The 16,404-nt window shown below is 45.1% G+C and overlaps 1 protein-coding gene across 4 annotated transcripts in view; it reads right to left on the reverse strand.

The window, feature by feature from the left end:
* TGFBRAP1 (transforming growth factor beta receptor associated protein 1) overlaps window positions 1-16,404 on the reverse strand; it is a 65,134-nt gene that overhangs the window by 17,107 nt on the left and 31,623 nt on the right. For all 4 annotated transcript variants that reach the window (XM_075563338.1, XM_075563339.1, XM_075563337.1 and 1 more), the window contains 3 exons: window positions 16,122-16,316; window positions 11,661-11,815; window positions 1,947-2,029 (listed from right to left, as the gene is read on the reverse strand). In XM_075563338.1, coding sequence (XP_075419453.1) covers window positions 1,947-2,029; window positions 11,661-11,815; window positions 16,122-16,316 — 433 coding nt within the window. The remainder of the gene's footprint in view (window positions 1-1,946; window positions 2,030-11,660; window positions 11,816-16,121; window positions 16,317-16,404) is intronic.

Genomic DNA, 16,404 nt, shown 5'->3' on the forward strand with positions numbered 1-16,404 from the left:
GACCCTACGGAGCCTTCGACCCCTGCACTGGTGCTTAGGCCATGTGCCAAATGAAGAAAGTGCTGGGCAGAGTTGGGGATAAGGGCAGGTAGTAAAATCTGGAGAGGCAGACACATGGCATATGTCCCTTGTAACCTAGGTGGCAAAGTTAAGTTATGCGCTGGAGTTCTATGTTGGGGAGGATTTTGAGAATGAGGCCCAGCTCGATGATTTATGAGCAGTTACCCCTGGTTTCCGATTCACTCATGAATCAGTCTTAGGGCACACACATTACCCATGTGAGGAGGTCTCCAGCACCACCGGGACACATCTCAGACTTACAGCCAAGAAATTGCGTCCACAGGGCAGAAAGGTATCTATAGTCTAAACCCAACATCGCTGATGTCCCGGGAACATCAAGTGCTAGCGCAGAGTTCTCACTCCACGGCAACAGCTTTACAAGTTAGGCAGGGCATTCCTACTGGGTGAATGAGTCCCGCTGGGCTCAGAATTCTGTGTGCTTTACAAATGACTGTGTGAAAGGGCCCTAAACCTTATCCCTGTGGGCCGGCCTAACTTAGCACATGCCTGGGGAGGGAGGCGAACATCCTACACAGTGGTGCAGGTAGCGTGCTGCCCGCCACTGGTCCATTCTGAGGCTATGTACACCCTCTGATTTAGGTGGTTCTACATGGGGCCGAATCTATTCTGGTGAGGCATTCGGGACACTCACTTTATAGGCTGGGCTTTGGGAGGATATTTAAAGACTGTCCCAGAAGGTTTAACTTGACCTTTTCCAAGGAGGGATGAGCAATCATGCGAGGGGCAGTGACCTCACTGGGCACACACATAAAATGCATGAGCCCCAGGGGAAGCAGGCTGAGAGCAAAGGAGTGTGGGAGAACAGGCATGGGCTTCACATGTCTCTAGTTCCCCTTCCCCTCCTGGGTGAGAGAGAATCGAAGAGCTGGTGGTGTAGTGGTGATGCATGGGTGCTGCCATCTGCAAGGTCCACAGTTCAAAACCACCAGTGCCTCTTTAGGAGAAAGAAGGGGCTTTCTACCCACAGGGGGAGGTCTACCCTGTCCTGAGTGGGCACTGACCTGATGGCAGTAAGTTCTGTTTGGGTTTCTGTTGGTTCTGGATGAGGAAGGGAGGGACCAGGGAAAGAACACCCATCGCAGAGCTGTCAACTGGTACAGGATTCATTCACACGTCAGCAGGGACCTCCTGAGGGAAAGAGAGCTAAAATTCTGAACGGATCATTTCAAGAGTATTCTGAGAGAGGAAAGTGTTCCGTCCGTGTCCCGGGAAGACTGGGTCTCTTTGTCTAAACTCAGATCATGTCAATGTACTGCCACTGAGTCAATACCAACTCAAAGCGATCCGTTAGGACAGGACTGAACTGCCCCTGTGAATTTCCGAGCCTGTAACTGTTTACAGGAGTAGAAAGCCCCATCCTTCTCCCGTGGAACACGCGGTGGTTTCAAACTGCTGACCATGTGGTGAGCAGCCCAACGGGTAACCAGTTCACCACCAGGGCTGCTCAGATCATGTTCCAGCTCTAGAGAAAAGGAGGAACAGACCCTATCTCCCCAAGACTCCTCCATGTGGTAGAAATTCACTCTAGAATTCTCCTTGCTAAACAACCTCGAAGCCCTTAACCATTATTCACACAACTCCAGTATGCGTCCCTCAGCAAACTCCCACCCGCTCCCTCTCAATGCAGAGGTTATATGAAGACTACCAGGGGGAAGGGCAGACAAGTGGGGTTGCTAGCATGAAGACCACTGTTACCGAGCAACGGCCACTGTTACATACAGGCACCACTATTCCGTGTGCAACACAGAAACATCATTCCACCACAACATCCCAGGTGAAATAGGTTTTGCCAGAGAACATCATCGAAGACACGTGCAAAGGAGGGAAAGTGCCGTGAACCTCTTGCTACCGACACCTTAAATTACCTGAAGAGCTCTTTAGCTTCCAGGAACTGAAGCTGTGCAAACTGGATAAATCCCGCCTGCTGCAGAATCCGCCTGTACATGACCTGCAGAGAGATGCGGGTTTAACTGCTTAGAGGCCTTAAAACCATCACAGGAGGGGAAAATGACATTTTAACTCCTATGCCAAGGTGAGGGTCAATTCTGATGCAGAAACAGGACGTTGCGAGTTCAGGTGAGGACAGTATCAGGCATTCTATAAAACACAAACACGTTCGGCCACCTAGAAGCTCCTCGTCCTCGGCCACTCTTCTGCAACTGGAATCTTCCAGGAGCACTTCCCAAAAGATAGTCCTCAGGCACCAGGCTCACGCCTTTGAATGAAGGAGCTAACCAACGTGTGGCTTTCCTGGTCAACGCTGGAGAAATGCTGCGTCTTGTGCCTCCTCCTTAGCCACTCACCACCACGCTAACACATGAAAGTCTGAGAGGCCTGCAAGAGAAGTACCACATGGAATCCAGTGTCTCTCAAACCTCCTGGATCACAGTAGCCCTCTGCTCCTTTGTGGCTGCTGTTAAAGCTTTAGAGACCTTTATAGTTGTTTTTATTTCAACTGTGGTGAAAATACGCACAGTAAAACCCTCACCAAGGCAAGACTCACAGTTACAACCCCGTGTGACCTAGATGACATTTTCCAAGTTGTGCCACATTTCTTTCTATTCTCGTCCAAAAGATTTCACTAGCTTTGACGTACACTTAGTGACCCCCCCCCCCCAAAAATTCTCCCTCTTCCTCCACCCCTCAAACCCAGAAAACCAAAACAAATTCTCTGGCATCAAGCCCATGCCAACTCACAGCGACCCTCTAGGATAGGGTTTCTGAGACGATACCTCTACGGGAGAAGAAAGCCTGTCTCTCTCCTGCGGAGGGTCTGGTGGTTTCGAGCTGCTGGCCTTGCAGTTTGCAGCCCAGTGCATACACATTGCGCCACCAGGGCTCTCATTCATTCACAATGTTTGGTTCCTACATATTTGCTTATTGCCTGTGCGTAGGATCATTGTGCGCAGAGCCGGGCCCGGGCACTGTTGCATTCCGTGGTGCGCAGGGTTGCCATGAGGCAGAACTGACCTGAAGGCACCTAACAATGTAACCACGACATCCTACAGTGTTTGTCCTTTTGCACTGACTTCTTGTGCTCAGCGTGTTTTCAGGTGGCACCGTGTTGCCTCCGGCGTGCCTCGGGACAGTCTCTCTCTCCTAATGGCTGAGCAGTAACTTACTGTACGTCTATATTAAGGCGCCCTGCTGGTGCAAGGATGGTTAAACACTCAGCTGCTAACCACAACGTCAGCTGTTCAAAACCCACCAGCTGCTCCACAGGAGAAGGACGAGCCAGGCAGTTCTACTCTGTCCTACAGGGTTGCTGGGAGTCCGAATGGCCGAGTGGGCAACTGCACTTCAAATGCGCGAAGGCCAGCGCCCGAGGAAGGCAGAGAACCCAAATAATTTCAACTAATGGAGAGTTGTGTGTTTTTTTTAAGCGGTAAAGCTGCACCCTGACAAAGTGGGAAAATGGCGAGGGCCAGGAAAGCCAGGCACTCCCCTCGGGGTCGGCTCTCACAGGTGTCCCTCTTGCACCTGCTGAGATATTGCAGGTATCTCCGCCTTTGGGCTACTGTGAAACGTGCCGGAGGGCACCTGGGCGTGGTCCTGCGTTCTCCAAAGACCTAGCCAGAGCCAAGCACCGGTCAGAGCTGTCCTGGGGCTCCTCTAGTCTCATGCCCTCCCTGCCATGGCCCAAGTGAGTCGGTGTTTCCGCTGTATCCGTCCTTCCGCTGAAACCCTCTGCTCCATCCTTACTACTTCCAGCGCCACGCTCAGGCTCCGCTCCCCTCCCCTCGCAACGAAAGCCTGTGTGTTTCAAGTATTCACTCTGACTTGAGTTTCTCCCCCTCCAATCGCGCCGTGCCATCTGTCATAAATGCCGTGCAGGGAAGGCGCGTGGCTTTCCCCACGGCTTCCTCACACTCCTCGGACTGAGTGCGCGCCAAAGCAACAGAAGAATGATCTGATCGACTTGCACGAAGCTCCACTCACGAGCGAGCCCCATTGGACAGGAAGGAAACTTCTGCTCAGAGATGGTAAGAATTTTGGCCAAAATGACCACGGTGATTAGGCTCAAGTTGGGCCAAGGTTTGAAACCACATCTGATTCAAGAGCCTAGTTCTTCCCACTCACTGACTCCTCAGGTACACAAACTGAAAAACCAGGCTGCCGTCTAATTGAGGCTGACTCACAGCGACGTTTTAGGGCCTGGTAGAATGGCTGCTGTGGGTTTCTGAAACTGGAACTGTTTACTGGAGGAGAGAGCCTCATCTTTCGCCCACAGAGCCATTGGGGGTTTCAAACAGCTGCCCATGTGGTTAGCAGGCCAATGTGTACGCACTGCACCACCAGAGTCCTTTACCCGGGGCCATAGCAGGCCATTAAGAATGTCACTACTGGAGCAACGCAAGAGGGGAAGACATGAGCACCTAAGGTCTATCGATCCTGCTCTCTCGGGGAGGGGAGGGAGAACCAAAATTATAGCACCTGTCTCCTCCCTTAGTTGTTGTTAGGTGCCATCAAGCCAGTTCTGACGGAAAGGAACCCTGTGCACAACAGAACGAAATACCGCGCTGTCCGGCGCCATCCTCGCAATGTTCCCATGCCCTCGCCCATTGCTGCGGCCACTGTGCCAAGCCATCTCCTCGAAGGCCTTCCTCTTTTTCGCTGTCCTTCCACCTTACCAAGCAGGATGCCTTCTTTATGAATCCAAAGTACATAGACAAAGTCTTGCCATTCTTGCTTCTAAGGACTACTCTGGCCTCCCTTCTTCCAAGACAGACTGGGGTGTCCTTTCAGCGGTCCATGGTGCTTTCGACAGTTTCCTCCAGCGCCACCATTCAAACACATCCATTCTTCTTCAGTCCTTCTTGTTCAGTGTCCCGATTTTCACCTGCTTAGGAGGCAACTGAAAATCCCATAGCTTGGGTCAGGGGCGCCTTAGTCCTCAAAGTAACCTCCTTGATTTTCAATACTTGGAAGAGGTCTGGTGCAGCAGACTTACCTAATGCAACGTGTCTTTGGCTCTCTTGCCCGCTGCTTCCATGAGCATTGGTTGTGAATCCATGCAAGATAAAATCCTTGACAACCTCAACCGTTTCTCCATTGATCACGGTTACCTACTGGCCAGTTGCGAGGACTTTGATCTTCTTGACATTGAGTCATAATCCACACTGAAAGCTGCAATCCAGTGGTTCTCAACCTTCCTAATGCCACGACCCTTTAATACAGTTCATATTGTGGTGACCCCCAACCATAAAATTATTTTCATTGCTACCTCCTAACTGTAATTTTGCTACTGTTAGGAATCGGGTGACCCCTGTGAAAGGGTCATTCAACCCCCCAGAGGGGTGAGACCCACAGGTCGAGAACCGCTGCTACAATCATTGATCTTCATTGGGAAGTGCTTCGAGCCACCCTTGCTTTCAGCAAGCAAGGTTGTGTCATCTGCATATGACAGGTTGTTAATAAGCCTTCCTCCCATCCTGCTGTCACATTCTTCTTCTTCTAAGTCAGCTTCTCCGATGATCTGCTCGGCATATAGATCGAGCACGTATGGTGAGGAGCCAAGCCTAATGCACACCTTTCCTGATTTTCAAACTCGCAGTATTCACAACGGCCTGTTGTTCTCCCTCAGCAATTCCTTTAACGATGTGGGGAAATAGTAGGCTTCTAAAACCTTTCATTTCTGTCTCACCACCTGCCCCTTCTTTTCTTCCCTGGAACCACCTATTTCAAACCTAAAGACCAGCCTAATTATAGCGAGAGGCCCAGGTGCTGCCAAGGCGACGCTGACTCCGGGTGCCCCGCCTGTGTCAGCACAGGCCTAATTATACTGCCTCACAGTAAGGGGAGGGCAGTGGGCCACAGTTCAAGAATGCCAGGTCCATTTCTGAAAGAAGAAAGAAGAAAGGCCACCCACGTAGGATAAAGGTTAAAAACAGCCCACCAGCTGCGGTGGTGGGAGAATTCTCAATCACACTCAGGGCCGTTGAAGAAAAAGCAACTGGGTGACAATTTACTTCTCGTGGTTGGCAAGACTCAAATGTCACTTGCCTTTCCCGGCCCTGGGAGGAAATAAACATGGCCCTTTTTCTAGGACTCTAAAGCTCCAACACTGTATTGCTCATTTCCCATGTTCAGACTTCGAATGCCACGGAGAGGTGGAAGGAGCATGAAGTAGATGCTCTCATCCTGGGCATGAGTACTGAAGATGCTGTAACCACAGCGAACTTTCCCCTAAAGAAGGCCATTAGTCACGCAACCAAGGACAGGCAAGCCTGGTTCTCTGAAGTTGGCTGTGTCCTTTCCAAACTGTCTACTGGAACCTGACAGCGTTCTGCTCAGCTCATCCTGAACAAGCCCTGCAACCAGGAAGGCTGAGAGGGAAGGACACAGAAGACTGAGCAGGGATCGAGAACAAGCAAACCTGCTTATCTCCCTAACATCAGAGCTAACTCTGTAACGAACCAGTCATGATTTCAACATCAGGCAGCTCCCAGGGCTGAGCCCCGGAGTGGTGGTCAGCAACTTGACGATCCTACGACAACGTAACCAGCGGTCACTGGTCCTGACTCATCCTCAGTCACTGGTATGCTGCCACCACTGTCATGCCTTCTGGCCTAGGGGCCCATCCTCCAGCATAATGGCCTGTAGGGGCTTCGGGGCTCAAAGCCATGGTTTTAGGTGAAACCAAGGTCAACTGGCATAACATAACCCACAAAGACGGTGCTCTACATCTTACTCTTGGTATGCAGAGACTGGGATCTTAAAAGCTCATGAGCGGTCATCTAAGGTAGAAATTTTTTTAAAGATCATTTTATTGGAGGCTCTTACAACTTTTAACAAGCCATACATAAATTGTATCAAGCATAGTTGTACATATGTTGCCATAATCTTTTTCTAAACATTCACTTTCTTGGTATCAGCTCCTTTTTTCCCTCCCCCAACACCCTCGTGACCCCTTGATAAATGATAAATTATTATAATTTTCATATCATACCAACTGCTGTCTCCCTTCACCCACATTTCTGTTGTTCATCACCCTGGGGGGTGAGCGGGATATGCGTTGATAATTGCAATCTGTTCCCCCTTCCTCCCCTCCTGCCACAACCTCCCTCAACCCTCCTGGTATTGCTACTCCCATTTCTGTTCCTGAGGGTTTACCTGACCTGGATTCCATGTGTCGGGAGCTCTTATCTGTACCAATGTACATGCTCTAGTCTAGCCAGAACTGAAAGGAAGGACTGGGATCATGATAGTAGGGGGTGAGGAAACCTCAAAGAACCAGAGGAATATTGTGTTTTTCACTGATGCTATACTGTGCCCTGGTTGACTCATCCCTTCCTTATGACCGTTCTGTGAGAGGTAGTCCTATTTTCTACAGATGTATTTTGGGTCTCTGCTCTGAGCCCCCTCGTTTTTAACAGTATGTTGTATTTTTTGTTTTGGGTCTCCTAATGCCTGTTACCTGAGTCTGCCATCATCTCATGATCGCATAGGCTGGTGTGCTTCTTCCATATGGGCTTGTTGCTTCTCTGCTAGATGGCTGTTTGTTTATCTTCAAGCCTTTAAGACCTTAGATGCTATATCTTTTGATAGCCAGGTACCATCAGCTTTCTTCACCAAATTTGCTTCTGCACTCAGTTTGTCTTTATCGTGTTGGGAGGGTGAGCAGCATAGAATGCCAGGTTGCTAGAACAAAGTGTTCTTGCATTGAGAGAGGGCTTGAGCAGAGCCCCAAAGTCTGTATACTTTCTCAATGTATTGCCATATAAATATATGTACCTAGGGCAATATTTACATGTGTATACACTTATGTTTATACCTCTATCCATAGCTTTGCTTTCTAGATCTTTCCTCTGTTTCCTAAGGTCCAAATATAGATCTCTACCCATCTCAAGGAAAGAAGAATAATGAAAATCAAGACTTTGGAAAAACCTAGTCCAGTAGACTAATGGACCGTGACCCTGAGACCAGAAGAACTAGATGGTGCCCAGCTATCACTGCTGACTGCTTTGTAAGGAATCACATTAAAGGGTCTTGAATAGAGGAAAATGTGAAATAAAATTCAAAATTATAACAAAAAATTGGCTTGATGGTCAGATAGACTAGTGGAACCTCTGAGATTGTGACCCTTAGTCACCCTTCAGAGTTGGAAGTAAACTTATCCAATAGGTCAATTTTCAAACATACTGAACAAACCAAACTCACTACCATCGAGTCAACTCTGACTCACAGCAACCCTATCTTGTTATTGTTAATGCCATCAAGTCAGTCCTGACCCATAGCGACCCTATGCATAAGAGGAACAAAAACAAAACACTGCGTGGTCCTGTGCAATCCTTTGCATTTGTTCCTGTGCCTGAGCCCACTGTTGCAGCCATGGTGTCAATCCAGCCCCTTGAGGGCCTTCTGCTTTTCCGCTGTCCCTCCACTTTAACAAGCATGATTTTTTTCTGTAGGGACTGGTCACTATTAGCAATACTTGCTTCTAAGAACCACTCTGGCCTCCCTTCTTCCAAGACAGACTGGGGTGTCCTTCCAGCGGTCCATGGTGCTTTCGACAGTTTCCTCCAGCGCCACCATTGAAACACATCCATTCTTCTTCAGTCCTCCTTGTTCGGTGTCCCGATTTTCACCTGCTTAGGAGGCAACTGAAAATCTCATAGCTTGGGTCAGGGGTGCCTTAGTCCTCAAAGTAACCTCCTTGCTTTTCAATACTCGGAAGAGGTCTGGTGCAGCAGACTTACCTAATGCAACATGTCTTTGGATCTCTTGCCCGCTGCTTCCATGAGCATGGTAAAATCCTTGACTCCTCAATCTTTTCTCCATTTATCATGATGTTACCTATTGGTCCAATTGTGAGGATTTATGTCTGCTTTACACTGCACCATAATACATATTGAAGGCCGACATTCTTGATCTTCATCAGCAAGGGCTTCAAGTCTTCCTTGCTTTCAGCAAGCAAGGTTGTATTATCTGCATATGGTAGGTTACTAATAAGCCTTCCTCCAACCTTGATGCCACATTCTTCTTTATGGAATCCAGTTTCTCTGATGATATGTTCAGCATACAGACTGAATAAGTATGGTGAGAGGCTACAACCATGACACACCTTTCCTGGTTTTTAAACCATGCAGTCCCTTGTTCTGTTTGCAATACTGCCTCTTGATCCGTGTACAAGTTCCTCATGAGCACCATGAAGTGTTCTGGAATTCCCAATTTTCTCAAAGTTAACCACAATTTATTATGGATTTATTACAGTTTAATGTCTTTGCATAGCCAATAAAACACAAGTAAACATCTTTCTGGTATTCTCTGCTTTCAGCCAAGATCCATCTGACTCAGCAATGATATCCCTGTTCCATGGCCTCTTCTAGATCCAGCTTGAGCCGCTAGCCTCTCCTGTCCATCTACTGCTGCAGCCATTGTTGCGTGATCTTCAGCAAAATTCTACTTGTGCATGATACGTAGATCTAAAAGGGCAACACCGCCACCACCAGGGAGCAGTGACACCACTCATTCCTTAGAGTAATTAATCATTTGAGATCAAAAGGGAAGCACTTACCCAAGGACAAATTTCAGAAGGGTTAAGATAGGAGGAGGAATGTAAATAGGGGTCAAAGTGGGATAAGTGATGTTATATTGCAGGGACTGCAATCAATGACGGGAAACAAATTGTGTACAAATGGCTGAATAGAAAACGGATTTATTCTGTAAGCCAGTACCCAATTCACAATTTTGTTTTTTGGGACCGCTCTAGTAGACATGTTATAGACATAGTTAAATGAAGTAGTTGAAATAACCAGGCTAAAACAGAAGGGTGTGGACACATAGTCACCATGGGACCTTGAGAAGCAAGGCATGTTTCTAGGGCTGGACACAGGCGTTTGGAGCAATAGGGAGATGGCAGCGAGCAGGTTAGAAGAAGCAAGATGGCTAATAATATGATCTAGTACTGACTACACATCTCTACTCCTATCAAAGAGAGAGTGGAGAAAACAGCAAAGGTCACACAAAGAAAACTGAAGCCTTAAGTGTTGGATTTGAAGCCCAGGGCCAGCCGTTCAAATCTACCAGTCACTTGGTAGGAGAAAAATGAGGCTGTCTGCTCCCATGAAGATGTACAGTCTCAGAAACAGGTCTACTTTGTCCTTCAGGGTCGCTATGAGTCAGAATTGACTCTTTCTTTCATTAGCAGTGAGTGTGGGCTCTTCATACTCAAAGGGTGCTAGGCGCTGGTGGTCTACTATGAAAGCATTAGGGTGGTCCTTTAGCACAACCAGCACCTTGGTCCTGAGGCCCCCTCAGTGAAGGCTACCTCCGTCTCCACTTCTTGGGGCAGAATGGGGGCCAAGGGCACGGCAGCGGCAAGATTCAGCCCCAAGTGTTCTGATTCCAACCTGCCTCCTTCTTGTCCCAGCCCAGCAATAAGTAAACAATGCACCGGAAGAGGCACTGCCCAGATAGTGCTGTCTTCTTTTTGCTTTTGCTGCCCCCGGCTGAACAGAGTCTATCAGCCATACTGAAAACAAAAACCAACCCACTGCCATTGAGTCAGTTCAAGTCCATGTAGCCCCATAGGATAGAGTAGAAGTGCGGATCCGGTAGGGCTTTCAGGGCTACACGTCTCTACAGAAGCGGACTGCCTCTTCTTTCTAATGTGGAGTGGCTGGTGGGTCCCAACCACTGACCTTTCAATGATCACCTGCGGGCCACCAAGGCTCCTTCAGGCATGAAGTTTATGAAGATTTATATGAAGAAAAGATGCCCTCTTTCACATACCATAATCATACATTGCACATCCTGTCTACCCTTTGCTACATAAAGCAACTGAAAGCAAAAAGCACCACTTCGTCCCACAGCCGTCGTATGTGTTAATCTCCCTAACTCATCATCAGTTAGCAAGTCATTATCCATTCATGAGAACTTCTCATTATAAGTTTAAATATTGATAAAGTACACACACATCAATATTATCCTTTATTACTCCCATATATAGGGAAACCTGAACTCACCTAACAACTGAGCAAGTAACTGTGTTCAGAGAGCAGATTTCATCAAAGACTAATTTGCGACTATTATCTCAGTTATATTCATCGTACCAATTATATTAAGTTAGTGTTCCTTCAGTGTATTAAGGGTTCTCTCCTAAGTAAATTACTTGGATGGGTTTGTTCCTGCAACATTAGATAGCATGTCTATACGGTTCACAAAGTTTTTCCTATAAATAATGTGAGTTTAAGCTTTTATTCAATCTCATCCCAAGACACAAAAATTCTAAATTAGGAAACAAGTTAACCTGCCCTCGCTTTTGGTGTTTAAAAACTAGGTCCTTGATTCTTCCCAGAAGATCTACTGAAGAAGGAACTTGATTAGAAATAAAACACAGTATATTAAGCCAGAGGTTGGAACCTGACTTTTCCCACACCTTCGAGTGGCCAAACCAACTGACTGCTCTGAGACCTGTTTCCTTTAACTGTAAATCGTGGACAATGCCACTCTGAGGTCGGAGGAAATGAAGCAGCAGGAACAAAAGCCGTCAGCACAGCCTGGCATATGCTAGCCAAACCCGAACTTTCCTAACTGATGGCTTGGAAGTATGCTCAGGTGATCAGCTCAACACAAACCTGAAATTTTTCTTTTGGAATGTTCCTCCGGGCTCCTTTTGCCAAGACCAGTGCTTCTTCTACTCTCTGACTTGCCAGGAGGTCCTGAATTTGTTTTTCCAGAGGTAATGGAACCAAGATATAAACTCCTTTGCTGGTAGCAACAATCACTCTTCCTGTTAAGAAATTCAATATGGTTGGAAAGGGAGGGACAAAAAAAGGAAGGAAAAAATCAACTACAAGAAAACACTGCAAATGATAGAATCCCATATATGGAAAACCCCGAAGATGCATTTGAAAAATTGTTGAAACTGAAATATTTGGCAATGGAGCAGGCTACAAAGATCGATATACAGAAATCAGTTGGATTTTTCTTTTGTCAACTCAAAGAACATTATTTATAATAAGAACTAAAAATATCCAAGAATAAAATTTGCCAGAGAAACCCAAGACTGATACAAACAAAACTATAAAACACTTCTACAGGAAACCAAGAGTCTTACACAAATGAAAGAATGTTCCGTGCTCCGGTACAGGAAGACTACATATAATGAAAATGTCAATATTACCAAAAACTTTAAAAATTCAATGCAATGCTGATCCAAACCCTACCATAATTCTTTAAGAAAAGGAAACACCAATAAACAATGTCATATGGAAAGAAAAGAAACACAGGATAAACAAAACACTATTAAAAAATAAAAACAATGTAGGAAGCCTTTTACTTTCAGACTTTATAATCAATTATATAGCCACAGTGATAAAATAACAGTGCAGTTTTGGCACAACGGACATGAAGAACAATGGATTAGAACTGAGAAATAAGAAACACAAACAAGTCCCTGCAGACACCAGATCTTTGAGAAAAGACCTAAACACATAAAGTGAGAAAGAAAGAGCCTTTTCAATAAATGGTGTTGGAAAAATTGGATCTTTCCCTTCAGAAGAATGAAACAGGACCCATAATTCACACCACACACAGAAACAAACCCAAGAGGGATTAACTACCTAAATATAAACCCTAGAACTATAAAGACCATCAATGAAAAAGCAGGGACAAACTTATGGATACTAATACACAGCACAAATACACTATCAAATATAATGAAAATTGCAGAAAAATATAGAAGACAAAATAGAGAACTGGAACCTTCTAAAAATAAAATATTTATGTATATCAAAAGAGCCAAAACAGAACTCACAAATTGGGGGAAAATATTTAGCTATGATATATCAGGTAAATTTATGTATTTCCTGTATAATTTCACAAATATATAGGAAACTATAGGATCTTATAAGAAAAATGCAAATAACCCAATAAAAAATGCGCAAAAATACGAATGGATGATTAACTAAAGATGGCATCCATAACACCAACAATTATATGAAGAAATGTTCACATTAATTAGCTATAAGTGAAATATAAATTTTAAAAATTATGATACCACCTCACACCAATACCTAAAGCAAAATTCAAAACCACAGAAGATAATAAATGCTGGAGAAGATGTGGAGAGATTAGAATGCTCGTACATTGATAGTGGGACTGCAGAGTTACACAACCACTGTAGAAATCAGTCTAGTGCTCACTGAAATAACTCCAAATACATATACTTTATAATCTTGCAATCTCTGATAAACACCTTAAAGAAATAACTAAAAACAACAGAGAGACATATGCGCACCTAAGTGTTTAGTGTAGCAATTTTCATAGTAGCAAAAAGATGGAAACAATCAAAAAGCCTGACTCAAGAGGAATGGATAAACAAACTCTGGTACATTCACACACTGGAATATTAAAATTTCATCCTTAAAAAATGATGAGTCTGTCAAACATCTCAAGATATGGAAAAACTTAGAGAACAGTATGCTCAGTAAAGGTAGTCAATCTCATAATGATAAGTATTTTATGATACATTATAAAGTAAAATGAAATACAAACATGTTTTTCTCACCAAAAGATAAGACTTTATAGAGTAAGATGAGGTCAAAGATGGGAGCAGAGAAGACAGAAGGGAGTAGAAACTATCGAGGGAGAGTGGGAGAAAAATGAGCCATGTATAGGGTGGGAAGAATTCATGGAATATTGTTATGGATTTTATTTTATGAGATGGACTGTGAAACTACGTAAAAGTTGTTTTTCTATGAAAGTATTATATTCTACAACAAAAAGGGAAAAAACTCATAATAAACAAACTTAAAATAAACATTTTTTAAGAGCGAGAGAGAAGGGTCACAGCCTTTAAAATCCTCCAGAAGCCTGCCCCATCAGACCTAACATCGGCCTGCATGGCTGTCCAAGGAGGGAAAGGAAAACTGAAACGGAGCTGAATTCTTTGGTGATGTATGACTTGGTTTCAAATTTTTTTAAAAAAGAAGAAACCATAGTGCTCCTCCAAAACAGATTTGTTGACCAATATTATTAGTTTTCCCAATATAGAGCTACAGTAATTATAACTCATACTGCTTCCTTTTTCTTCTCAACTGTCATAAAAAGGGCAGCTCTTAATATTACATTTCCAAAGTATACAATGTGTATTTCTGTCTCTTTTCCTGAAAATGATGGGGTCAACTAATATCAAGCACATATATGTCCAATTAGACTGCAGACAACAGTCATGGAAAAGTCTCGGTTGGTGATACCCTTCCGTGTCAGTTAGTTGAGATACTGCGAGGCTCGTGGTGGGAGCCTGGAAAGCAGTGGGCTGCACACTGAGCCCACCAGCCGCTCTGCAAGGGAAAGATGAGGCGGTGCACTCCTGACGGTCTACAATGCAGACTTGTAGTCTTGGTTTTGGATCTGAAGTTTTGGAAACGCAAACGGGTAGTAATACCCTATCCTATAAGCTCGGTATAAATCGAGAATTGATGTGATGGCAGTGAGTTTGACTTTGAGTTTTGGGAAACTTATGGGGCAATATTCTAAGCCATTCAATGACAATATTTCCACTCACTTGCCATCTACATATCTCCAGCTCAGAGTTAGGACTTTCTCTAAAACTCCAAACCAAACTCACTGCCATCGAGTCAATGCTGATGTGCAGTGCTCCCTGTGGGTTTCCCAGACTGTAACTGTTGATGGGGGCTGAAAGCCCAGTCTTTCTCCCACAGAGCTATTGGCAGTTTTGAACTGCTGACCATGAGGATCGCAGCCTAATGTGTAATCACGCTATCACCAGAGCTCCTCATTGCCTCACGATTCTTAGTGTTATCTGATCCATCAGCTTCATTTTGCTCATGAGAACTCACACAGATAGTTCACTGGCGAGTCATAAGTACAACCCAAGACTAGCTCTACTGCTAAGTTTTCTAATCAGAACCTGCAGCGTCCTAGGGAAATATTTTTGCCTAAGTATTAGTTTTTCACAGAAAGCAATTTTTCAACTAAAATTCTTAAGTAGCAAATAAAATGCATAAATCTGTATTATATCCTGATTTGAAGGGAAAAAACAAAAAAAAAAACAACAGCAATACAAGGCATTCTTTGGACAAGGGAGCATGGGCAGGATATTAATTTCAATATTCTTAGATGTGAAAATGGTATAGTGGTTAAACAAGAAACGCCCTTATTCTTGGGAATTAGAATTCTGTGATGGCATGTCATACCTTCAATTTTCAAAAGGTTCAACAAAATAATTGTTGACTGTAGGAAAAAGGTGTACGGTGACTCACTTGATTTCCCTTGTTCCCAACTTCTCTACATTTGAACGTTTGTGACAAAATGAAGAAAAGTAAAGCTCGTATTCAGCTTACCGATACGTGTAGAATAGCTGCCCTGGTCTGCTCCCCAGTCTCAACTAACCCACTCTTCCACCATCCACTTGCCTACTACACTACTACAGCCAATTTAAATGCTTGTAGAGTCTGGAGTGTTCGCTTTCCTCTCAAGCAGCTTTCTCCATATCTTTCATACCACATCTGCTTGGCTAACTCCTAAGTCATCCTTAAAGGTTTGACTCAAACCACCACCTCCTTCAGGAAGTCTCCCCTGCTATCTCTACGAAGTAGCCTCTCCTCTGCTTTCTCCCAATGGGACTTAGTCACATCTCTACCAAGCGCTTCACCCGCTGGAGTTATTTGTGTGAATGGCACTCTCCCTGTGAAACTTGGGTCACAGAAGCACAGGCCCTGTGTCACAGTCATCTGAGTATCTTCCATGCTTAGCGTAACACCCAGGGCTTTTTTTGGTGTTTGCCACTGGGTTGATTCCAACTCATCACAACTGTATCTCAGAGCAGAGCCGCCCCAGGTTTCCCTGGGCTGCAGTCTGCACCGGAGCAGCAGAAAGCCAGCTCTTTTCTCCTGTGGAGACACCGGTGGGCTCACCCCACCCATCTTTTGGTTAGTAGTGCAGTTTAACCATTGTGCCATGCAGACTTCTCCCCTAGTTCCTAAAAGGCCCTTAATAACATTTACCAAAGTCGTATTATCACAAAAGGTTTGATACCTCAATTTTCTTAGGGTGTCTTTATAAACCAGTACCTTCAAAGTCCTGCAGAATGTGGCCTTTCTTAAAAGGCAGGGTCTGCTTTTGCTGCTGATCCAACATGCTGTGAACCGTGATGAACTCATCATCCAGAGCTATGACGTATGGGAAGCAAATGGCTGCCCCGATCACGTTCTCTGACCAGTGCACAGGGGCGTGTTTGGAGATCCCGGCTACTGTTGCAAACATGCCTATGGAAATAAGAACAGAGTGTTAGTTGTCACTGTAAATAACTAAGTTTTGGGGTTTTGTTGCTTTTTCTGTAGATGTGCCTTGATG

This window comes from Tenrec ecaudatus, chromosome 11 (genome assembly GCF_050624435.1).
Source record: "Tenrec ecaudatus isolate mTenEca1 chromosome 11, mTenEca1.hap1, whole genome shotgun sequence".
Classification (NCBI taxonomy): Eukaryota; Metazoa; Chordata; class Mammalia; order Afrosoricida; family Tenrecidae; genus Tenrec; species Tenrec ecaudatus.